This window comes from Corvus cornix, chromosome 1A, assembly GCF_000738735.6.
Source record: "Corvus cornix cornix isolate S_Up_H32 chromosome 1A, ASM73873v5, whole genome shotgun sequence".
NCBI lineage: Eukaryota > Metazoa > Chordata > Aves > Passeriformes > Corvidae > Corvus > Corvus cornix.
The window spans coordinates 12706005-12731477 of record NC_047057.1 but is presented as its reverse complement, the minus strand read 5'-3'; the positions used below and the strand labels follow the sequence as shown (position 1 = coordinate 12731477).

The 25473-nt window shown below is 38.8% G+C and overlaps 1 protein-coding gene across 4 annotated transcripts in view; it reads left to right on the top strand.

Moving 5' to 3' along the window:
- The window catches only part of SRPK2 (SRSF protein kinase 2), a 134957-nt gene that overhangs the window by 100655 nt on the left and 8829 nt on the right, over window positions 1-25473 (top strand). For all 4 annotated transcript variants that reach the window (XM_039570250.1, XM_039570249.1, XM_039570247.1 and 1 more), the window contains 8 exons: window positions 3188-3294; window positions 5670-5835; window positions 7888-7913; window positions 9375-9621; window positions 10590-11078; window positions 14880-14980; window positions 15073-15180; window positions 24731-24800. In XM_039570250.1, the coding sequence (XP_039426184.1) occupies window positions 3188-3294; window positions 5670-5835; window positions 7888-7913; window positions 9375-9621; window positions 10590-11078; window positions 14880-14980; window positions 15073-15180; window positions 24731-24800 (1314 nt within the window). The remainder of the gene's footprint in view (window positions 1-3187; window positions 3295-5669; window positions 5836-7887; window positions 7914-9374; window positions 9622-10589; window positions 11079-14879; window positions 14981-15072; window positions 15181-24730; window positions 24801-25473) is intronic.

Here is a 25473-nt window from a genome sequence, read left to right as displayed (position 1 = left end):
AGTAGAGTAATTTGAGATTTCTTCCATGCTTTGCTGTTTCCAGCTTCCTTTGGGCAAGTCACTAAATATCTGTTGCTTGACTATAAAATAAAACAACATGTGCTTCATAGAAGCTTGATTATTGGTCATGGAATGCATTTAAAAGCTAAAGCAAGACAGAAGAGAGGTGGGTGAATCCTTTGGATGGTTAATACCACAAAATGTCAAGGAGCTTCCAAACAGGGAAAATTGTCAAGAACCATGTAGAACAGAGCTGGGAATGTGCAGAGCCATTGGCCTGCACTGTGTGACTGCAAACTGTCATCTTTCTCTTAGGAGCTGTAGCAAGTGTTTATATACAGAGGAATTTTAATAATATGCTGCACTAGGTTGATAATTTTTTAGCTACTTGTATATTTTACGTAGATTGCAATTATGACTTTCTCATGAAATAACAGAATGCATGAACTTGGGCACTTTGGTGTTTTCAGTAACTGTAAATTATTATGTTTGTTTGCAGTGGACATTTATTAAGAGACATAATAAATGTTCATTTGAGTATAGCAGTTTTTTAATGAAAGATTCAGATAATCACATAATGGAACAAGAGTTTGGAGACACAAATGGAAAAAATAAAGAAGAAAACATTCCCACCAATCAGACATTACAATGATTGTAATAAATGTATCTCCAGAAAATATATAGAGTATTAATTAAATGCCATAGTGCCTAAATGCTGCCAATCCAAAAGCAACTGAGATGCATCCTAAAGACTTCAGTGATGGTGCTAGAGCTTAAGTAGCCTTTAACCTTTGTCATTTCTAAATGTTCGAGTAATGTGTATTTGTAGATAGATAGATAGTTTACAGGTAGGATTTGAGTGAAGAAAGAACAGCTCTCAGAACTTAAGTCTGTCAGCTGGTTAATGTTACATTTGCTCTCACTTTTGCTGCTGTGCTTAGTTTCCCACTGGGAGACATCCCCCATGCTGCTTCAAAGAGCTTTTCACAAGAAGCATGTTTGCTGGGTGGGCTTCAGGGATTTTTTTGCTGCAGGACTTTTTGGACCTCCTCATCAGTCAGGTTATTGGTGCTGTAGGAGGATCCTGGGACTTGAAAGGCTGGTTTCCTAATAGTTAATGCACAGCTTTTCCCAAACTCTTTGTTCTGGACAGTCTGGCTTCAGGTTAATGTTTTTCAGATCAGGATAGTAAATCAGACAGCAGTCACATTTTTGCATACCTACTCCCAACACTGAGCCTGCTCTGTATCTTCTCCCCATTCCAGTTGTCTCTCCAGTATGGAGTGTCCCTTGAGTTTGTCCAAGTCCTCCCAGCAAAATGTTGCAATCTCTTTTTTTCAGGTAGGCATCAGTTTCATGTGACCCTCCCTCTTTCTACCTGCCTCTGCCATTCCTCCTACATTTTCCTTCTTGGTGGCCTCCCCTTCCCTCTCAGCTGTTTACTTCCTTACATCCCCTTTTCTTTTGGTTACTGGCAAGGCTTAACACTTTCGTAAGTGCAAGGAATGTCAGGAATGTGCATTGGAGAGTCTGCAGCAGCAGTGGTCTGAAGGACTGTGGGCGGGTGGCCTATATTTCATTTCTGAATGTTTCAGTGTCCTGCCTTTTTGAAATCTCTGTAGCTTTGCAGCTTGACTGTGTGGGCTCAGTTAAAAAGCCCTGCAGAACTGATGTGCTCTGCTCATCCTTTATGATGGCTGTATGCTCTACTAGTGACTACTGTTCATTGTGGGGTAAAGTAACCAAGACTGTTTCCTCTTCTGAATGGAACTGAGTTTTATAATGTTCTGAGTAGATTCAGTTGATGTGAGTGGGAAATTCAGTGTCTCCTCTAATAAAGGAATTCAGGAATGTGATATGAGATGAACAGTTGGCAACAGTTGTGTTACAGTTCTTCACAGTGTGTTTTGACCAGTCTTAACACCTTTTACTGTTTGTGTAACTTCAGTATAGGGGATGTCGGTGTCAAAACTTGAGTTACCTTTATGTAGGTACCTGAGAAGAATATGTGTGATAAACTGACAGACAAGGTATGTCTCATTTTGACACAAGGCAGTGACTCTTAAGATCATTGCCAAGACTCTACTAAATAAAACTTAGAGAAGTTAGGTAAGATTTCTCTCCTAGCAGTGTAGTTCCATATGAATGGTCTCTGAGATAGTCTAATTCATTGAGATTTTCCTGCAGTATCCATCAATTAATACTCTGTTATTTGTATTACATTATTCTTTGCAAGGTTATAGTATCATGTAGTTAAGATTTTAATATCCTTTCTGATTTCCAGGTACATTAAGGTCATTCCCAGCTCATGTTTGAGGATTAATACAGTACAGTCTAGTTGTATATAACTTCTTGCCAGAACGATATGGATAGTGAAACTTTAGCTTCAATATCTGAGGATTTTCTCAATAGAAAGATAGCATACCCAGGCATCTTAAGTGTCTCTTAACTTAGGAAGCCCTTGAACCACAAATCACAGAAAGTTCCTACATCTTGTTTTTTCCTAATAACCTGCCCTGGTAATTGACTGTTTGCCTCTTGTCAGTGGCCAGTAGTAAATGCTGTGTCAAATATTTTGTCATGGTGTTTTTTGCATGTTGCTTCTGAGTTCTGCATTTCTTTTGTTCTTGAGTTCTTTGGTAATTGCCATTATTCTCGGCAGTTAAAACTGCAGGTTTTAAGAGATCCATTCTCTTACTATGTTAGTATTTGTTGTCAAGTGACTATATTGAGCTTAATAAAATAATGTTTATTATGGTTCATTTTCTAAAACATGGTTGCTGCACACTTTTGTTATTAAAACCTCCTATTCAGATAATTTAGAATTTATTAAAAACTAGAAATGATAGGCCAAATCAGTACTTTTAACTGTTTCAAAGAAAACAACAATGAATTAGTTACTTTTTACAATTACTTATTTTAATTATTCACCCTAATGCTGTTATTAACATGTAGAAATAATGGACAAGATTTGCTTAATTAAAATGTTTTATTTTAATTTGTTCTGCAGTTGAATACTGGTTTTGTATAATTGAAATGACGTACCAAAGCATTTACCATGCTCATTTTAGGGGAAACCGTTTTCCCTCTAAAGGGGGTGATGATTCCTTTAGCCAGAACAGAAGCAAACATTTTTGTTGATCTCATGAACAAGTTTATTTGGAAGTCATCCTTAATTAAATTCCAGATGTCTGCATGGTCTTTGAAGTACTTGGACATCATCTTCTAAAATGGATAATCAAGTCTAATTATCAAGGCCTTCCTATCCGTTGTGTAAAAAGCATAATTCGACAGGTAAGTTTTGTTAATATTTTCATTAGGTTTTTCCACCATTGTTTACAGTCTGAAGGTTAGAATAACAATATTTAAACTGAACTCTTACTAATATCTAAGATAAGATAATTTTATTTTCATCTCAGTGCGATTTGCAAGAGGATCTTAATGGGTAGCCTGCACTTCTGCACGCTGGGGTTTTTGGGGGGTTTGGGTTGTGTTTTTTAACCGAGGTTTCCCAATGACAGGGGAGTTTCCTGAGCTGCCTTAGAGAATAAAAAGTTGAAGGAATGACTCTTTTCCATAGGTGTGAATACTCATATTAAATTGCAGTTTTGGTTGACATGTCATGCTTCTTAATAAAATCTGGAAAGTAAATCATTGTAAGAGTAAGAAATAATACCATTAGCATGATGATAGTGATGAACAAAAATGGTATCTCTCTGAAAAATGAAAATAACCTGTTCTTTAAAAAAATTGCTGTCTGTCTGTATTTAAGTTTTTGTAGAGTCAGAGTGTTAGCAATTGAAAGACTTGCTAACTTGAAAGAACATTTCACTGGGATGTGTTCTTTCAAAATATGTTCTTTTGCTATTCTATGAAAATAAAGTTGATGAGAGGCAATCATAAGGAGAAAGTGTTTCAGCAAGGAGAAAGCATATATATAACATATCATAGAATCATTCAGGGTGGAAAAGACCTGAAAGAGCTTAGATTCCAGCCATTAACCCAATGCCAAGTCTGCCACTAGACCATGTCCTTAAGTGCCACATCTGTACTTCTTTTAAATACCTCCAGGGGTGGTGGTTCCACCACTTCATGGGGCAACCTGTTGCCTTGGCAGCCTTATAACCCCTTCAGTGAAGAAATTTATCCTAATATCCAATCTAAACCTCCCCTGGTGCAACTTGAAGATATTTACTCTGGTCCTGTCACTTGTTACCTTGGAGAACAGAGTGACCCCCCACCTGGCTGCAACCTCCTTTCAGGCAGTTTTAGAGAGTGATGAAGTCCCCCCTCAGCCTCCTTTTTTTTTTAAGAGACTAAACACCCCCAGCTCCCTCATCAGACTTGTGCTTCAAACCCTTCCCCAGCTCTATTGCCCTTCCCAGCACATGCTCCAGCACCTCAGTTGTTGTAGTGAGGGGCCCAAAACTGAGCACAAGATTTGAGGTGTGGCCTCATCAGTGCTGAGTACAGAGGGACAATCACTGCCCTGGTCCTGCTGGCCACACTACTGCTTACACAAGCCAGTATGTCATTGGCCTTCCTGGCCAGCCGGGCACACACAGGCTCATGTTCAGCCACTATCAACCAGCATCCCCAGGTCCTTTTCCCCATGGCCTCTTTCCAACCACTCATCCCCAGCCTGTGGTGCTGCCTGGGGTTGTTGTGACCCAAGGGCAGGACCCAGCACTTGGCCTTGCTGAACCTCACGCAACTGGCCTCAGGCCATCATCCAGCCTGTCCAGATGCCTCTGCAGAGCCTTCCTGCCCTCCAGCAAATCAGCACTCCTGCCCAGCTTGGTGTCATCTGCAAACTCTGTGTGGATACATTCAGTACCCTTGTCCTGGTCATTGATAAAGGTATTAAACAGGGGTGGCCCTAGTACTGAGCCCTGGAGAACACCACTAGTGATGGCTACCAGCTGGATGTAACTCCATTCCTCACCAAGCTCTTGGGCCTGGTGTCCACTCAGGTTTTTACCCAGCCGACAGTGCACAGCCCAGCCAACTCTGCATTTGAGAGGTAGGTGGAAGTGAATTGGATGAAGGCTCTGAGCAGGCTGGTCTGATTCTGAGGTTGGATACAACTTTGAAGGTGGTATGACTTAGACAAAGGTTTGAGTCACACAGTCTTCCAACCTGAATTGCTTTTTGAATGTAGACAAATGTAAAAATTCCAAGTAATTGAAACAGTTCATACCTGAGAAAAGAGGAAGAGCTTAGTCCTGAAAGATTAAAAAGCTTTAATTTTTGTGAGACTGGAATTAACTGTTTGGACTAGTGAGAGTGGCATTGTTTGGTAAGGCTTTCAGGTTATTGGTAAGGCTTATTAAAGGTAATACAGATATTTTTTTCTTTTTCTCCTTGGACAAAACTTGTGCTATGCATGTTTTAAAAACTGATTTTTGAAAGTTGAGTATTAAGCAATTCAGTTATTGTACTGGTATTACTATGCATCCATTTTGTTTCATAAACTACTGTAATTCCATGCTGCAATGGAAAATTACGTTGTTATGCTATTACTTGGTACTATATTTTTTCCAATTTTTGGGTACTTTTGAGCATTGGGATAAAATCAGGCTTTTTTTTAAATGCAGCTGAAGGCTGAGTTTCTTAATAAATTTAATTGCAGTTTCAAGCAAATTTTTTGAAAATCCTGTTGTTATTAGGTACTTCAGGGTCTAGATTACCTACACAGCAAGTGCAAGATCATTCATACGGATATAAAGCCAGAGAACATCTTGATGTGCGTGGATGATGCCTACGTGCGCAGGATGGCTGCTGAAGCTACCGAGTGGCAGAAAGCTGGTGCTCCTCCCCCCTCTGGCTCAGCAGGTATGAACAAGATATTTAAATGCAATGTAGTAAATTACCATCAGTATATTATTGCTAACAGTATTTTGTTCAATGAAAATTCACATTTTAAATAATTGCATGTGAAAGATGCATGCCTGTTTAATTCTTATCCTGCTCTGGAAACTATCAGAGAAACGCTTTCCTACTGGTTTTGCACATTCAAGTTTTCAGGGTCACCCAATACAGAAAAAGATTTATTGGTATAAACTTATTCCCCTCCCATCCCACAAGCTTCAATGCCTGGGTTTTAGTCACACTGGAAGCTTGCATGTCTAATATTGACAATAATTAATAATCTTATCTAAATTACGTGTAGTTCCGTTATAAGTTCATCAGTGTCCTTGTGGAATTACCTGCCTTCTTGTCTGTTGTAACTTATTCTTAAGATGCAATGAAAAGTTTTACATTCATAGTTTTCACCCTTAAAAATGGAATTTATTGTACCTAACTGAACTTGTGGTAAGCCCATTTTCCTAGTGGTATAAAATGTTTTATGTTAAGCTTGCTAAGAGTTTAGATAGGAACTGTACCTTATGTTTAGCTAGGAGAAATCAAGGTAAAGAAGTTCACAGCAATCAGCGAAGACAAGGAGGAAGTGTGGCTTTTCTAGTGATTTTTTTTTTAGTAGTATGCACTATGTATTTTTAGTACTATGGTTGCTACTAATTTGCCTGTTGAGCACATCAGCTACAGGCAAGGGAGAAGTAACTCCCTTTGTAATATTGTCAGAAAATATATTGCAGATTAAAATCTCTGAGGTATGCTAAAAATAGTTTCTGTATCAGGAACAAATACAGTGGTCAGAATCCATTTCACAGCGTTATATATTTTTAGATGAAAAATTGTTTAAATGGTGAATATATTATATTGAATTTTACATAATGTATAATCGCATAGCTAGAGATTGTATGTTATATGTGTGGGAAATAACTTGTTCATGCAGCTTTTATATTGCTTCCTGACATTAAAATAAATATTATTTTAAGTAACGGGGTTCTTACCACACTTTGTTCTTAGCAAATTGTAATTAAATATATGGCTGAAGATGTGTTTTCTTTACAGCACTGCAAGAATAAGTTGTGTATAATTTCCCTTTTTATAGCAGTGATGGTGCTGAGGTTTAATAACCTTTTCGAAAACCTTGCCCTTTCAGGGGTATTCAGGCAGGTTTTTCTCTGAGCTCAGCAGCAGGATCTCAACCTGTAAAGCAATGCTGTATTTTATTTTGCATTCCTTAACTGCCATAGGCCTGTGTGTCTGAAGAAGCTTGTGAGAAGTTCTCCCCCGTTCAGTTCCTCTTGCTCACTTTCACTTTGCTTCTGTCTCCCATGTTTGGTTATTTCTTTTGGTTTTGATCACTGGAGGGAGGTTTTGTGTGGCTTGTGGTGCTGTTCTGTGCATGTCGCAGGCAGCATTGCAATCTCATCAGACCCACTCACTGATGGAGTCTTACTCAGAGGTGCTCAGGAAGAGGTCTATGCTGGAGCTGATTTTTCTGTGATATGGTGTGTTTTTTGCCTTAGGCACTTCTTCATGCCTCCAGCCCTAGCAATCAAACTGCCTTGTTTCAGAATAAAAAACATGAATACTTGGCTTTTCTGTTGGGTACAACACAGTAGTTGTATCTTTGCTAATATTCCCTGAATTATTTAATCAGTCTCTACCTGCTCAGCCAGCTGACTATATCCATTTAATCTGTGACAGCTCAGCAGTCATTTGATGTTTTCTATCCACTCTTCATGGTTCAGACTTTTTTTTTTGAAATTTCATAAACTGTTTGCCAACTACAACACAGTGAACACAGATTGCTGTTAGCTTCTTTTAATTCCAGATGCTCTAATGGAGACATCAAATGATTTCAGGCAGCACGTACTTGTAAGGAGTAAAAAATCTGGCTAACAAAGTAAACTTAACACTGCCTTATTTATTTAAGAATATTTTGAAATTATTTCTACTAGTTTTTGCTTTTATAGAGTTGTTTTTGAAAAAGAAAATCTTAATTTTATTTATAATTTTTTTTTGTCTTTTTAGTGAGTACAGCTCCACAACAAAAGCCTGTAAGTATTGTTATATAACACAATTTAACTATCTTATTTTCTGTGTTTCTGTGGGTATTAGTAGATATTAGACTGTTAGTAGTCTCGACCCTTTTTAAAAGCTTCCTTTGAATAAAGCTTTTATCTTTCACAGAACATTTTTCTTTTCATGTCTCTGGCTTTACCAGTTCTAAGCACAGTATTTTTGTGATGGAAATCCTCACAGACATATAGTTCTATAGCTGTGTCAAACTAAGTTAAGGACTGCCATTTTATTCTCTTGAGGAATCATCCATTCGTTCAAATCCTGACAAAAATGGGTGAATGCACTAACTATTGTGCATTGCAGATATCTTAAGGGCATAAAGGCCTTAATCATCATGGCCTTTAAGGAGAGGCAATTTTATGAGGTTTGAAAGATCTCTTTGCCATATGCATATAGCAAATGACCAGTGGTAATACAGCTGTTCAGAAATATCTCTGGTCAAGCCTGCTTTCTGTGTGCACAGTACATGTATCATTTCAGTGGGCATGCAACATGGATGAAAATTACCAGGGTTGTGAAACTGACGGTCTTGTTTAGACTATCCCTTGGCTTCTTACAGAGAGAACAGGATTAACAGATAAACCTTTGAGGAAATGTTTCTCTCTGTTCCTTGGACTTAATTTTTTAATTATATGAGGATTTCTTACTGTGATATCTAAACATTAATGAATGAAAATTGGATAGATCTTATTTATCAAGTAGTAAAAATAGAAGTCACAATTCAGTTAAAATGTAAGGGAGTGTTTCAATCTTAGCTCTGTTGTGTTCATTTTTCATTTCCTTGTTGTTGTACCTGAGTTTTTCAATCATTATGTTATATAAAATGAGAAACTTCATGATGGCCATCTGCTGTTTGTAATTCATATGTTTTGGGCCAGAAGGGAATAATAAAAATGCTTTCGTTTCACAAGAAAAAACCAGGTTTTGTTTAAAATTCACTATTTGCAGTCTCTTTAGTTTTCTCATGTCTTTTTTCTCAGAATACTTTTGCTGGTTATTACTTGCATTGTACACAGAGAGAAATTATGTATTAAATTTATATGCAAACAACTAATATGATACCAGATTATTTTCCACGTACAGTATCATCTATTAATCTGGATTGAAGTTTAGGATTATTATGCTTACTCAAGGTTATAGGATCATAGGAATTTTACTGTGGCATCTTAGATGTATAGATGTATTTTGCTCTTCTGTCTAATAATGACCATATAAAAACATGATTAACTGTGTAAAATTTTGGTGGATTTTTGCCTCATATAACCCTATATCATTCTTGATTTGTAGTAAACTGGAAAAAGCAATATAATTACTATATTAGTTGCCATCTAGTATTTTCAAAAAAATGGTAATCAAACTGCAAATGAGTGGTGTGAGATGCCTTGAAAATAATTGTTTATGGGGTATTTTTTCTTTCTTTGGTATTAATGTTTCAGGTTGGAAAAATATCCAAAAACAAAAAGAAAAAACTGAAGAAAAAACAGAAGAGACAAGCTGAGCTGCTAGAAAAACGCCTGCAGGAAATAGAAGAGCTAGAGCGGGAAGCTGAAAGGAAAAAAATAGAAGAAAATGTAACCTCAGCTGTACCATCAAATGAACAAGAAGATGAGTACCACCCAGAGGTGAAACTAAAAACAGCTGATATAGAAGAAGTAGTAGATGAAGAACCTGGAAATGATGATGGTTAGTATTACTTTCTTTTATTGACTCTGAGTTTGCTGTTTCAGAGGGGAAAGTAATTGTGCAGTGTTGCATCTGGTGCAGTGAACAAAATCTCCCAAACTGTCTTAGATTATTAAGTTAGTTTTTTCCTGTAGGTAAAATTGTAACTACAAAACCTAAAAAGGTAAAGAAAAGTCAAACCTACTACAGAAGTGAAGAAAACCATCAATAGTAGCCTGTAGCTATAAACAGCTCGAAAAAGCACATAGAAAACTCAACAGAACAGTCATCATGCCACATTAAGTGGAATAACTGAATATCCTGGTGAAGTAAAAGAACAATAAGATGTATTTGTTTTCTGTAATATTACTGTAGTAGTTGGAGTCATCATCGCTTTCCCCTTTTCTTCTTACAGTGTTTCTTTTAATGATCTGTCTGGTAGCAATGATTGCAGCTTCTTCACTAAAATTTTTGAGATGTCTTGTTAAAATTCCTGTTTAATCCTGGTGACTTAGACCATAATCATTATGGTCCAGCTCCATTCTGGCTTCCCTGACTTTCTTGTCAACTTTTCAGTCCTGATAAAGGTGTAACTACTGGGACTGTAGTTCAGTTTGGTTTGTTTTTGTTCTGCTCTTACTGAGAATTTTCCTACTTCTATGATGATTCCCTGCTGACACAGTTTGAGTTGTGGATTTTTAAATCTTGCTTTCAAGGCCTCATTCATCTTCTCTTCATAACATTATTCTCTTCTGGATTGTTCCCTCCTGATCCACTTCCCATTGTTTATTTTTCCAACAGCCTTATTAGTCCTTTCTTTTGCCTTTAATTTAGATTTTAAGGTTTGCATATTTCAGTGATATTCAGTGTTTCCTTGTGTGATATGTCAGAAGTCAAGTAGTTACTGAAGAGTTAAAAATGGTGAATGCCTAATTTTGGTCTGATTTATTGAGGTATGATGTAATGTGTTGCTCACTGAAATTTTTCAGGTGAAGCAGAAGACCAGGATGAAAAAGAAGACACAGAGAAGGAAAACACTGAAAAAGACGATGACGTTGAGCAGGAACTTGTCAACACTGACTCTACAGACCCTAAGTGGATAGAATCCCCCAAAACAAATGGCCATATTGTGAACGGCCCATTCCTATTGGAACAACAGATTGAAGATGAAGATGAGGAAGAGGAAGAATGTCCAAATCCAGAGGAGTATAATCTTGATGATCCAAATGCAAAAAGTGATTACTCTTATAGCAGCTCCTATGAACAGTTTAATGGTGAATTGCCAAATGGACGTCATAAAATTCCAGAGTCCCAGTTCTCTGAATTTTCAGCGTCGGTGTTCTCTGGGGCTCTAGAGTCTGTAGCTTGTGGTTCTGCTGTTTCTGAAGGATCAACTGTAACTGAAAGAGAGGAGAGCAGCCCATCTCATGACAGGAGCAGAACGGTTTCAGCTTCCAGCACTGGGGATTTGCCAAAAAGTAAGTGTTCCTCTTAGTGACTTTTGTCTAGTAGCATGGGGGCATATTGTATTAAATACAAGAGGCAGGTAAATGGAATACAGAGGCAGTGGTTAGGTTAAGAAAAGATTGTTTAAATAAATTGCATGATTCTTCTCGCAGAACTGTGATTTATGGGTTATTTTCCACTAGAGCTTGTTTTTAAGGGGTATTAGATAAATTATCGTAGAATAAATATTTGCATTGACAAGTCAGTCTACCCAGGAAAGAGAAAAGGAAATCTATAGTTGCAAGGAAACATCATTCCTGTAGCTTAAAGGTAGAAGATGAGCATGAGCTCATGTAACCTGACAACCTTTGATAACAAGTCAGTAATATGCCATCTGTTAAGCCCAGTAACCTTTACTGTTGGCTTATAACATATTTTTGAAAGAGATGCCTGCTCTTAAGTGGACAAATGAGATTATAATCTAGTGTGATTCAAGTGTGTTCCACTGCTTGATACTCTGAATTGTTTCAGAGGAGTAGTAGCAAGTTTGAATTTGTCTGGCTGCAGCTTCTATCTGTTACTTTTTGTCACATCTTTTCTGTCGTATTGAAAAATTCTGTAATATGCTGTGTTTTCATTCATTAATTATTCTTTCTGTGTCAAACAGTTCCTGTCTTAACCTGTTATTAAAACTCAACAGGGCATGTTGCCAACCCTCAAATCATTATGGCTTTTCTATATTCAGCATGGTTTTGGACATCTAAATTCTGGCCATCAATCCAAAACTTTTGCCTGTAAATCCTGTTTGCCTCTAAATCCATTTGAAGATATGGAAGGTGAAATCTTGGTGTCATTGCAGAGTTGGATTTTTGCCACTGAATTAAATAGCTTCAGGATATTACACACAGGTCTTATTTATAGTGCCAGTGGTTAAATGATAGATATATGGGTTTCAACTTTAATAAAGAAGATTCTGAGAGACTAAATCTGTAAGCAGATAGAAGAAAATGAGAGCTTAGGGAGAAGATCACCAAGCCTGCCATCACCATTGTCGCAGATGAAGTTACTAAATTTAGATAGAGCTGCATTGAAAAATGCAGTCAAGTGTATTTCTTGGTTTAAGACTTTAGAAGAGCAATTCACACAGTTTATTACAGGGTCTGACAGGTAAGGTAAGAAATATGAAATAAAGTACAGCTCAGTAGAACTGCATTTCTGGAAGATCCAGGCAAATAAGGCTTCTAGTCCATCTCCTGACAGTCTGAAGTCCCTGAAACAATGTACAGGAGGTTCCTAGATGCCTGGTAGTTTCTTTCATTCTGCCAGCTGTATATAGGCAGAAAGACTCTACTGCTGTTTACCTGGAGTGGTGTGTAAAATCCTCATGCCTCCAGAGATTAAAGCCAGTTTTGCCCTCATGGAAACAGCTTATCTCCATAAGCAAACCTACTTTACTCCTCCTTTTTGTTATCCCATCAGTTCACACACCTTTCGTGCAAAGAAAGACAGGCAGTAAATCCAGTGATAGTTCACTTTTTTTGCAGAAAGAAGAAAAGCTGAATGTTACAGATACTAAAGGCATCAATAATAACATTGAGTATAACAGTAATAAAAGAGATGAAGGTATTTAGAAAGAAGATGCATACAGGAGTTAGAGGCTATTCAATATTTTTAAATGGTGCTACTACCCATTTTCCACCATATTTTAGTGCCCTTTTCTTGTACTGAAGTAGACTTTTATTTGTTCCTCTTTCTCTAGGCATGGCTATACATTATTAAGTGACATGGTCTCATTTTTGGGGGGTACTTGCTTCATTCAGTGCACAAACCAATTTGTGTTCAGTGGATAAGCAGTTTTTATCTTTCCAAGTTTTCACTGCGTGACCAAATGCCCTGAAGATAGATCTGTAATTTCCTCACGACTCCCCTCCTCCTCCTTCCAGTGTTTGAATGTTTGCTAAGTACACTGTCATTCTGAGACTGTGAGAATTAAGGTGATATTTCTTAGTTTTTATGGAACTAGGACGCAGAAGTGCTCACTAATTTTGTGCACAGGTTAAGCTTCTTTGGATGCTTTTTTGTGAGTACTTTCTAAAAGATACACTTGTTCTGGCTTCACTTTCAGTTTTAAATGATCTGTGTTTGTCAGATACAGAATCCAAGAATTCATCTTTCGGAAGAGACAGGACATAAGCATCACAAATTTTTGAGAAAAACACAAAAGTGTAGGCACACTTTCGCCTATTACCTGCTCAGGTCCCTCTCAGAAAAGAGTTGAAGAAAGCTGTTGCCTAATGCCATATTCAGATGTCTTAGTCATGAGGCTTTTTTCCCCCCTCCTTCCTTCCACTTTATTTACTGCAGTCCTTCAACAAGACATGTGGGAAGGATTTATCTCTTGCTGGGGTGGTTTTTTTTTTTTTTTTTTTTTTTTTTTTTTTTTTTTTTTTTTTTTTTTTTTTGGTTTGTTTGTTTTTATTTTTATTTTTTTGCAAAGACTACTGAGCTGAGGTCCTGTTATTTCTTGAGTAATGCATGTGATTGTGTTAAAAAAATTACACTGTACTATGCAGCATGCTTTTAAGGGAATACTTTAATATTAAGCTTACTAGTCTTACTAGTTCCTGTCTTTTGAGTGTTTTACTTCTGTCCTTATGTTGGTGCTTTTTATAAACTTGAGTCTTGGACTTCATTCCAGCTCTTTTAGAGGGCTGTTTGTTGAGGTCACCACCCCCTCTTTTGCCATTTACTCCTGTATTTTCATTCCTTCTCTCCTCTGATGGATCCTGCCACTTTCTTTTCTGCTTGGCCACTATTCAGTGCTCTGATGACCCATTCAGGCTTCCCGTGCCAGCAGTTGAAGATCCCCATCTGATTTCAGTCACTCCTAATTCACCATTAGACCTCCAGTATTTTTTGTCCTTGTCCCATGTCTGGTGTATTTTCCTCTTCCAAGTCTTTTACCAGTTTAACAGATCATTGGGAGTCACAAGTTCTTTTTGGATCTTGTACCTCTTTCTTATCCTACCATCAATTTCCAATTTAGTCTTTGTAGCTGAGACCAGTCCTGTGCTGCCCTGTGATTTGTGATATCTGGTTCTGTTATCTGCTTTCTTTCCAGTGCAGTTTGGGATCTAGCAGGTGGTGTGTCAAAACAGAGAAAAAAGCAGCACCTCCACTGGTCTGAGTTAAGGTTTCAGTGTCCCAAGAGCCTCTAAAGATTGCAAGATTAATTAGATTAATGTTCTGCCTTTTTAGTCTGGATCATAGTTGATGCAAATAGGACCTTCAGAGAACTTTGAATGCTGACTTATTTGTGAAAAGGATGACAGCCCCCTAGGCTCTCAAATTAGCCAGGTTCCGGTGAGTCTTTTACCCCTTGGGATAGGTTTTTTAAAAAAAAAAAGAAAAATCCAACCAGATTTTATTTACTGTAGCCAGGCATGGAAGTGCAAGATTTATTTTCTCAACCAAACTGTTCCAAGAGCATATCTTTCGTGCGTGTAGTGGGTGAGTTCTTGGAGTCTGAGTTCTCTAACAATTTCTGTCTGAATCTGTTCTGGGAAACATATACACTGGGTTTGCTTAGAAGCTCCTCTGGATATTCTAGTAATAGTCATTTGGCAGCTAAAGAATGCAAAAAATTTGCGCTTGAAGTGTATAAGGATATTTAGAAATCTGGGTAAGAAATCCTATTTATGTTGCTTTAATTTCTTGTAACATTCAGCGAATTATTTTGATGTCTTCAGTGTATGACAACACTGAATGAAGTGTCAAGGCAAAACTGCTTAGAGATAATGAATACTAACTATTCTGCCTTTTGCTTGTGTTAGCAAAAACTCGTGCTGCTGACTTACTGGTGAATCCACTAGACCCAAGAAATGCAGATAAAATTAGAGTTAAAATTGCTGACCTGGGGAATGCCTGCTGGGTGGTAAGTGTGACTACATCATTTTAGCTTTCACTATTTAGAACAAGTTTTTTTATTGTCCTTTTTTTCCATTAATGTGGTTCTTTCTATTTTAGCATAAACACTTCACAGAAGACATCCAGACAAGACAATATAGATCCATAGAGGTTTTAATAGGAGCAGGTTACAGTACACCTGCTGATATCTGGAGTACAGCATGTATGGTAAGAGCAATACAATGTGTATTTTACAAGAGTAAACCTTCTAAAAACAGTTGTTATTCAGTGAGGAAACCTGATGCGGATGGTTCTGACATTTTGACTCAAATATATTATCATAAATTATGTTGTATCAGATTGCTGCTGCTTTCTTTCCTTTCTTTCAATTTCTCAAGCCTTCTTAATCAAAAGGAAATAGTTTGGAGGCCACATCTAATTTTCATGTGATGCATTTTAAACTTGTAGTCAGAAACATGCAAGTTTAGAGAGAAAATATATGTCTATTTTGAATGACAAATTGTAACTGAAAAAGTACAGCTGCTTGTTTCATTCCAGTCATAGAACCTGTGCTACTGTTAGCTGTGATTACATCCCTTTTTCTTGTGTAAAGTAGCAAAACAGTGAAACACTTTAAATTGGTGCCAAGTGCAGTGAAAACATGGATTGAATTAGGATTAGTTCTAAACTTTCAAGAGAAGGAATTCAGCTTATTAGTGTAAAATATATGGTAAAATTCTGTAGAATTAGTTTTAACACAGAACTGAAATTACAGCTTTTTAAGAGTCTTTAGAGAACAGAAAAAGTGAAAACTTAATCATGCAGCTTTCTGAAACACTCTGTAATACCTCTTTGAGGATAAACAAGCTGCATACATCTTCTCATTAAAGATAGTACGTATTTCCAAAAAATAAATTTAGAAATACCTTTGCCTGTTTTAAAAGCAAAAACTTAATCAAGTCTTTATATTTTACAAATGCATGTCTGATAGGAGTAAATGTGTGAGGAGGAGGAGGAGAAGATTCAAATACTAGACACAGTTTGCAGGCGTGGGTGATGAGAAGAATTACGCAGCTTGGAGGGAGAGGAGGAGGAGGAGGATTGAAAGGAACATAAAATCCTACAGATATTATAAGCTCAGCAGGCCATGTGTTGGAAGTAACTAACCCATAAGTTAAATTAAAGTATGTTTCCTCTGGAGTTTAATACTAGCTTTTCCTTTAGTACACAGAAAACCCATCCATTTCCAAATTTACTCTTCCATTTGGGGGCAAAATGGAGAATTTTTCTATTACGTTGAAAATAAAGCATATAAAATATTTCACAGTTAGTTCTTTAATTCTTTTAATTACTCTTAACTAACTAAAAAATTATTATAGAGACTATTTGCTCTGTTGCCTAGTATTTTGTAAACCTCAGTTGAGCTTGGTAACCTTTTATTTTATTGGACACCCTTTATTCATCTTTCTTTCAAGTTGTACCTATTGCTGCTAATTTTATAGTCTTTTATAGTCTTTTAGTCTTGTAGCTAAAGGCACATAAATCAGGCTGAAGTCTATCTAGAATTGTGTTTAAAGATAGTGGGGTACTTAATAGCAATATCACACCTAAGGAATATAATATTCACGCAGTACTCGGGGTTGCCCAGCCTATTACAACTTCTCCATGTTATATAAGGGTTACTGCTTTCTTCAGACTCAAGAAAAGAAAAAAGCCTAAAGCATCACTGTCACTGGAGGTATCTTAACTCAGATTCACAATTATGAATGAAATTTCAGTATTTTAATGAGAAAAATATATTTTTGCTTTTTTGTTACGTAAGCTTTGCAGGTAGTAAAAGCATTTGAGGCAGTAGTGCTGTAATTCTGCCTTGTGTCACACTCTCTAGGTTTTTGCCCCTAAGAACTGCAGTAGAAATTTACAGCCCTGACATACAGTTTTTGAATTCAGTTGTCATCATGGTATAGATGTGTAAAAAGTAGAGAGCAGCCTCTCAAGCTCATAGAAAAAATTCATTGTTGGAAAGCCCCCAGAATCTGCTTTCATTGCTGTGTGGCTGAGAAAATGGGTCAGAGCACTGTGGATGCTGATCCTGTATCAGATGGAAAACAGCACTGAGGTAGGGATTGCCTTGAAGACCTTAATACCTCTTTCTGCAGAGGACTTGTAACAGAGATTAACAGCCAGGAAAACATTCCTGATGTGGAACCGCAAACTCCCAGATAACTTACTTAGGCTGTCTTTGGAAATTATGATGTGAATCTCTCCAATCCCTAAAGCAGTCAAAAACTGTGAAATGAGGAAGTGTTTTAATGCCACTACAGCCCCACTCGCTTTCTAAAGTTTGGTTTCCTTGTTGTACCTAGATTTGGTTCAAAAAATGCCCTTCTAGGTTATCTTGCTCCTGTTTCGTATTTAATTCACTTTGTTCCATAGCGTTTACTGTGTTTTCAAAGGGATTGTCTTCTGGAGCAGGTGGTGTTTATTTTCAGCCAAAATAACAGCTCAGATATCCTGTTAGCCATGTTGTCCAGGACTCTCAAAGGGGAGCAAAGATTACTTTGCTTGTACAAGTCCAGAGTCATTAAGGGCATTTTTGGAAGCAGTACTGCGCAAAATGAGTGGTCCAGCAGTATTTCCATTACTTTTTCCTTGTCAAGTTTCCATCCATCCATACTTCACCTAATGTGACAGCACCAAGCACACATGAGTACTGCTTAGATTGCAAAATAGAAGATTTTCTCTGTATCCGCTCCTGTGTCAGATATTCTGGCTCACATCTCCATTTAAAAAATTGCAACAAAAAAGGCCTTTCTTGGAACTTAGTGTCCATAGGGTTTCTGTGTCAGAGATTTATGTGTCTATAAAACACACCTATCATTTTATGTGTCCTGGGTTTTATGAAGGATGACTCGGAATGCTTGGTACCAGGATTCACCTGGAGTCTTAACTTGGTCTTATGCTTTATAGATCTCCATTTGAGCCTAAGGTTTTCACTGCCTTTTGCTTGCTAATGAAATAATCTTGCTCACTGAGGGATAGCACTGACCATGAGTAGCCCAGCTGCTGGTTCTTGCATTGGCTTGTATTTATGGCATAAAGTGTGTTAAGCACAGAAGGTTGTGTTTGATCTCAGCAGCAGCAGAATGTCTTTTTTCATCATACCATTAGCCTGTCAATTTTACACAGTTTTTAATAATAAGGATGAAGATGAGGTTATTAAACAAAAGCCTCTGATAAAAGGGCCCTGAGCATGCAAAGCATCTGTGTTCTCGTATGTACAGCAACTTCCAGAATATCCCTGTACGAATCTCCTGGGACATGGTATTTTGTGTCTGCATGGAGAACATTCCTTTCCTGGGCTCAGTTAGTTTGAGATGGCTTAATCTAGCCAGGAGCTCGATGGTTTTGATGCAGCTTCCAGGAAAGAATAATCCTGTTTTATTTGTATTGACTCTAGTATGGGACTAGCCAGTTTCTGATCAGGATTACTTGTGCTGAAAGTGTACGTAATCAGAGCCAAGTAAGGACTTTACCCAAACAGCAAAAGAGGGCAGAATAACTCAGTGCTAATAACCTTACAGTGCTGTTTTTGTGGTGTTATGTCAGTGAATAAGTAGCATTGCAAGCCAGCAGCCTGTGAGCTGAATCTTCTAATTTTAGATAGTTTGACTTGGCCCAGTTCTTGTGCTCCAATCTTCTTTGAATCAGGCTTAAAGGATGAATGTGAATAGCCTCAGACCAGTACCAGTCCTCTGCTCAGGTGAGCTGAGTCGAAGTCTCTAGAAAAACAAATAAAGGAAGGGAAAAAAGAGGATGATGCATATCTTTGGAGGCCTATACTCAGTGCATGCATGAAGTGCTGTGAAGCCAGTGAAAGAGGTTAGATGTCAGTGGGCTTTTCCAGATCACAGTAGAGTTGTTTGCTTGTTCAGTGCTTGGCAAAGAATGCAACGAAGTGTACCTTAGTTTTTTTCCTAAACTTTGGTGACCTCTGTCTGAATGATTGTTGCTGTCATTTGCTGGACATTCCTAAGTTTGCTTAGGGAAATTGTACAGTGCCCTTTTATTTTTCTTTTAACAACATGGCCTATTTAAGTGGAATACTCAGGTGCTCTCATGGAAAGCTAGACACTGGGAATCTCTCCACATTTACTAAATTCTAGAAGGTGTTCCCGTGCTGTACTAAGCCCTAATTTAATTCGGCCAACAGGGAGGTGCATCTCTCATTTTCACCCAAAAAAAGGAATAGATTTGGAACCAGCAGTACCTTTGACAGGATTGAAAACAGTGTTGATGATTTAATTGTATCGATTTGAATTTCCACATTAATAGTATTGAGAGGGTTGCTGTCTTTAGAGCAGAATCTGAACAGACACGGAGTGATTTAGCATTTTCTAAATCCCAGAAAACATGGAACACAGTACTCCACTGCTGCTGCCAGGAAATCCTGGCAAGATAAGAGAGTTAGTACTGGCAGACGGCATCCCTTTTGTATTGCTTCTGGAAATGACTGCAAGTGCCATGATTCCACTGCTTTTCCTTGTTACAATCTCCTTGGATTAGAAACAGGAAAAGCACCTGAAGTGATGAATCTCATCATCTGACTTCTGTTCATTTCCTTTTTTTTGAGCTGTGGGGAAATAGGTGACTGTGTTACAGGCTGGGACGTGAACAAGACTTTTAAAGTTTTTAACACTTTTCTGAGGTGGCTTTTGTGGAGAGTTGTGATTCCTGCAATGTCTTCTCTTTGTAATAAGACCTAGCAAATAGATGACAGCTGTAGATCAGCAGAAAGTCAGAGAAGGTGTAAATTGTACTTGGTGTTTTATCTACCCAAAGAGAATACAGATGATTAAAGAAATCACTACCAGGTGTGAGGGAAAGGGGGTCAGGCAAAGAGCTTTGAAAACAAGGGACATGCTACTACAAGACAAGCAAGTTTACAGCAGTGGGGTTTATTCATCGGCATTTCTGTTCATGTGAGAGAACTCAGAGGAACAGAATGAAGAACGAGCAAGATACGATGTTAAAATTAAACCTCCATGTAAGTGCCCTTACGTAAATTGCAGGCTTGCGCCCCCAATTTACTTCTTTGTATGATGTTCTCGAATGTGTAGTGGAGAGGTAACTGTCCTTAGCTACTCTTCCACTGTTGTAAGCAAGGAAAAAATGATCATGTCTCCATGGGATCATGAGTATCATTGTGTTAGTATGTGTGAGTGGCACATACCAAAGGTGTGATGACAAGCCTCAGTCTGCACAGAAGCAGTATTTTGAGGAAAAATGAAAAATCAAAAATGGAGTTTTGAGGGGAGAAAAAGCTGAAGTTGCCATGCACATATTTTTCAGTAGGCAGATACAGTACAGAATGCTGTTATTACTCGCTGTACCCCCTTTTTGAAGGTGGTGGGTGGACAACCTGAAATACTCAACAGAAAATGATTTCCGAGAGGGAGCTGACTTTCCAAGGCAACCACTCAGTATGTGCATGATTCCAAGATTGGAGTGCAGCAAATAAAAGAACCCTGTTTCCTTTCCGAGCATCCCATGCAAGTCTCTTGTTTTGTATATCTGGCCTTTCTTACCAAGCACTAACCCTGCAAAATGCCTTTCATATTCTTCCCATTGCCTGGCTCTTCAGAGGGAGATGTCCATGGGAGAACAAACTGTCAGCTGGTGTGTGTATCTCAAAAAGCTTTTTGATCTTCTTTCCATGCTCCCACTGACCTGTGGAACAGTGTTCTTAAAACCAAGCCTACTTTTAAAGCAGTTACAGTCTTCCCATTCACATCTCTTCATTTCAGCTGGGGCAGAGAAGCTCTGGCCAAGAGCTACAGCTCATCTGTCAAAATAATAATTCTGGCCTATAGCTTGTTCTTTTTCAGCTGGGGCTTCAATTCAGGGAGGCTGATGCAGTCCAAGTGAATGTTCTTCCAGTCCTCTCCCAGACAGCTTTCCCTAGGCGTGCATCCATTTTTCAATCACCAGATTGAGTCCACAGCTGTCACACAGTGAAAATGTAGCTATTTCCAGTTGTGTGGTTGGATATGGGTCCATTATATACAATAGTGATGCCACCCAGTTCTGTACTCTGGTAGGTTCGCATGCAGTCGTGTGGCAGGAAAGAAAAAGAGCCTCTTCAGAGCCTATAAAACAGCAGTGGAACCGTTCATATGAAAGGTTCACCATCTGCAGGTGGAGAAAAGCAGTCTAGACTGGTTTTCTGTGATAACCTTAGGAAAGTGGTAAGTAGAAATTGCCAGAACAGTCTGTAAGGATGGATGATTGCCTTGGGCTTCTGTGCCATATGTTGAGTGTGCTGTATCTCATTTTTTATCTCCACATAATAAATGAAATGCTGACTTCTCTTGGTAAATGTCAACATTAAGTAAAAAAAATCATGATATTTTAAAGTTGGAGTTTCATGGAGTCAAGAAACTAGCTTTTACAAATTAACACTTTAAAAGGGAAAGTAAGTAAATATGGTTAGTCTGTATTTGTAGCATCATGGAAATTATAGACAAAATCAGGTTTAAAGGGATCTCTGTTATCTGCCCCCTTCTTGAACAAGGGTTGTTGTCAAACTTGAACGAGGTCACTCAGAGGGGTGCACACCTGTCAGGATGGCATTTCCACAGCCTTTCTGAACAGCCTGTCCCACTACTCAGCCAGTCTCACCAAAGAATTTTTTTTCCTCATATTTGATTGGGATTTCCCATCTTGCTGCCTGTGTCTGCTCTCTGTTGTCCTTTCAATGGGAAGAGTGTATCTTGTTATTCTCTGCCACTGCCTTCAGACAGTGGAGTGCAGCAATTAAATCCCTCCTTCTCCCTTCTCCCACCTGAGCAAACCCAGCTCCACCAGCCTCCCCCTCCTCTATCTTCTGCTCAGCCTCCATAATGCCTGAGGCCAGGTCCTTCCTGGCTTTTCTCCACTTTGACACGGTCTCTCTCATGCTGGTGGCCCCAGACGGGTCACAGTTGGGCGAACCAGACCTGTGGTCACTGTGCCGCCCTTGGGGTCTTGGTCTCCTCATGTCGTCACAGTGTCAGTGACCTCCTGTATGGGGATTGGGGCACTGTATGTGCCTACAGCTGGATGTAAAGTGTGAGAGAGTACTGAGAACGCCCAGGAAGTTTAGAGCATCAGTGGTTCCACAGCCAGAGCTGTGGCTCTCAGTATCCAGCAGCAGAGAGCTGCTCTTCCAGTGGCACTGCGTCAGTAACAGCACAAGCTCTCCGGTGCACCACACCTTTGGATATGGGTATAAAGAGAAAAAAAACTCTGACTGATACAACCCAGAGATGTCACTGTCGTTCTTACAGCTATTTATGTGTTCGTTATAGTATCTCTAACACTGATTCTTTATGATAGAAACCTAGGTCTGGGTTTTACTCTTTGTTAAATGAGGACAAATGTATTTCATTTATCTTGCACTGTGTAGCCAGTCTGTCCTGATAATACATGGGAACATACTACCAGGTTGCCACAGATGAACCTGTGAGACATTGTCCTCCTTGGGTGCTACGAACTATCATTACAAATACTTACCACAGCAACTGGTTCTGTGCATCCGAGTCAGTTTTTTTGTTCTTAGAGTCCTTTAGGGACAGCCAGAAAATCAAAGGCTGTGGCCCCAGCCCATCCTGGGCATGGAGTCAGAGCTATACAAAAAGGAAAAAAGAAGCATCATCATCATTCTGAAAAGCTTTAGTTTTTGTTCAGTGAGAGGGTGGTATAAATACTCCAAATCTATGAGAGCTTTCAGCTCTTGCGATACACAGACTGATCTCAAATTTAGAGTACCACAGCAGTATGCTTACCTCTTGTGCTTCTCTAGAAACACTTTTCACAGTTCTTCAGTTTCATCTTTTTAGTCCCACGCAGACATATCAAGCTATTAATACTTCAGTTTTGGGACAGGCGCTGTATTCTTGTGTAGTCTACCTTTGTGGCTAAATTCAGCTACGTTTCCATTCTTCTCCAGGGATCTGTGTTTCATAGCAGTGAATTTCTCAATGTCCTCAGGAATCAGCCCCATCAGTATGTGCTCTCCTGGGAAAGCTGGCCCAGCTCTTCCTAAGAATAAATATATTCCCATGAGATACAGAGAGGACACTTGGGTCTTCTCTGTCTCATCTCAGGAGAATAACAATGTTCTCTGTGTTGTGTTCAGAGATCTCTCCCAGTGATGACTTCTGGCTGCTCTTAACATTTATTTCAGTTTAGAAACCTGGTACTTTATGAAGTCCTTTAGATTTTTTTCAGCTGTAAAAGGAAACTGCCAATCTTGAGCTAAGAATAGAATAAGAAAATAGTGAATGACTGTTTGTAATGATGGTAACTTCAGAAGTTAAAGGCTCGTTCATAGGATCAACAGAAATGTCAACAAGGAGTGTTCTTGTTTTCTTGGCTGCTGTGTGTGATTGCAGTGAGTTATGTTGGCCGTAGCCCACTTGGATGACACTGCAGTTCACAGCTTGAAGAAGCCAAGTGCCCATAAATAGGCTAAATTTACAGGTGATTTAACAACTCCAGATTAAAAATTGGAACAGAAAAGTGTCTGTTTTCAGGAGACAAGTATTTTATAGTAAATCTTCTAATGGAGTGAAATCCCATCCTAGAATTGTGCCAGGAAGCTCTGCCTCATTTTTGGAATGCTTTTCTGGATCAGATGTCTTCCCATGTCTTGGACATGGAAAATAGTTTGATGTTTGAACCACCTGGAAAGAATTAGATTCCTGTGGCTGCTTGGGCAATTGGTGAGCCAGAGCTGAAAGAGAATAGTTTAACAAATTAGACCAGATGAATCCATGTCTGTACACAAGTAGGGGCTCTCATAGTTGCTTTGGTGCCTTGCAGCTTTTCATATTCATTAACCCATAAAGAGAAAGTCAGTTTTGCCCTCACCTAACACAGGGTTAGCATCCAGTGGAAGCATTGCCTGCCCTGAGGGGATCTGATGTCCTGGTGTCTGTTCTGGATTCCCCGTCAGTGTCAGTCTCACAGTTTATCCCATCATTGAGGTATTTAATTTGATGACATCTGATTCAACAAAAATGCATTTTAAAAAACTCAGATTTAGAGTCATCAAAGAAGCTTACCCTGTTGGCCAATTTCAAGTGTTTAATTATAGTCATGAGTGGATTTTACTTGGTATTCAGACTTTAATTCAGTCTCCACCGTGCAATCTGACAGGTAAATAGCCTTCAGATACATGTGTAGATTTTATTACGTATTTAGAAATACCTGACACGTGTTTAGAAATACTTGACTACAATCACCAGACTACGCACGAGTCTGTAAAGCCGTGTTTACCATCAGCTCAGTCCAGTGCAGCCGGCCTGTGGGGAGCCGCTCCCTCGGCAGCCTGGTGCTGCTCTGAGCTGGCAGTGCTGCCGGAATGCGGAATGTCCCGGGCCAGGTGCTGCGGGGAGGGGCTGCACTTCCAGCCCTGTGGGATTTCCTTCCTTCATCCCAGCTGGATGGGCAGCAGCACCTGGGGGGTGGGCACTCTGCTGGCGCCTCCGGCCCCGGGCGTGCGCGGGGCTGGACACGAGGCTCTCTCCAGTGCCTGGGTTCGTGCTGCCTCTGCACTGCAGGAATGATGTCCCCAGGTAAGTGGCCTCTCCTCAGTCTTAGATCCAAGTCATAGGCCTTGAGCTTGGAATGTTAATTCCCTCTCACTTCTGAGGTGGTTGTGATGTTTTGCTGACATCTTATGATGGAAAATGTTATTTTTGAAATACCCATAACCGTGTCTGTTACGTTATAGGCGTTTGAGCTAGCGACTGGAGATTACTTGTTTGAACCACACTCTGGTGAAGACTATTCCAGGGATGAAGGTATGACTCTCTTGAGATACTGTAAGAGTTTCTTCATATTTTCATTCTCCTTCTCTTAAATTTCCAGTGAGCTTACAGTGAGTTTTAAGTTTTGTATTTGAGTAGAACTGTTCATACACATTGTTTTCAGAATATAAATGTGATTTTTTTTCTTTTTAGTTTTAAGTTCCACCACTAGCAGTGGGTGGGCAAAAACTCCCTTCTGCAGATACTCATCTACTTAACAACTGCCTGAAGGATTTAAACTGCCCTTCTTGTAAGATTGCATATGTGTGGAAACCTGATTGAAAATAACAACATTTTAGTTTAGAAAAGAAACAACAAATTTGAACTTTATAGTATTTTCTCTTTATAAAAGAGTGACACTGGAATAATGTTTACATTGTGTATTTTTATTTTAATTAGACAGTTACTAATTACTTTTTTAAAATCAGAGTTAACTCCTGCTTCCATCTGTATACCTGTCCATTTTCATGCTTGTTTGCTTGTAAATGCTCTTTGCAGTGGTAATGTGGGCATCATTCATTGTTCCTAAATGCTACTAATGATGCCAGAGCTCTGCTGATCCTGGAAACCTCTGCATGGATTTGCTGCAAACATTGTTGATTTGAAACTATTTCTGATTTTTTACTAATTCCAGTTTCTTTCCTCTTCTTTTTTATCCCATCCTTTC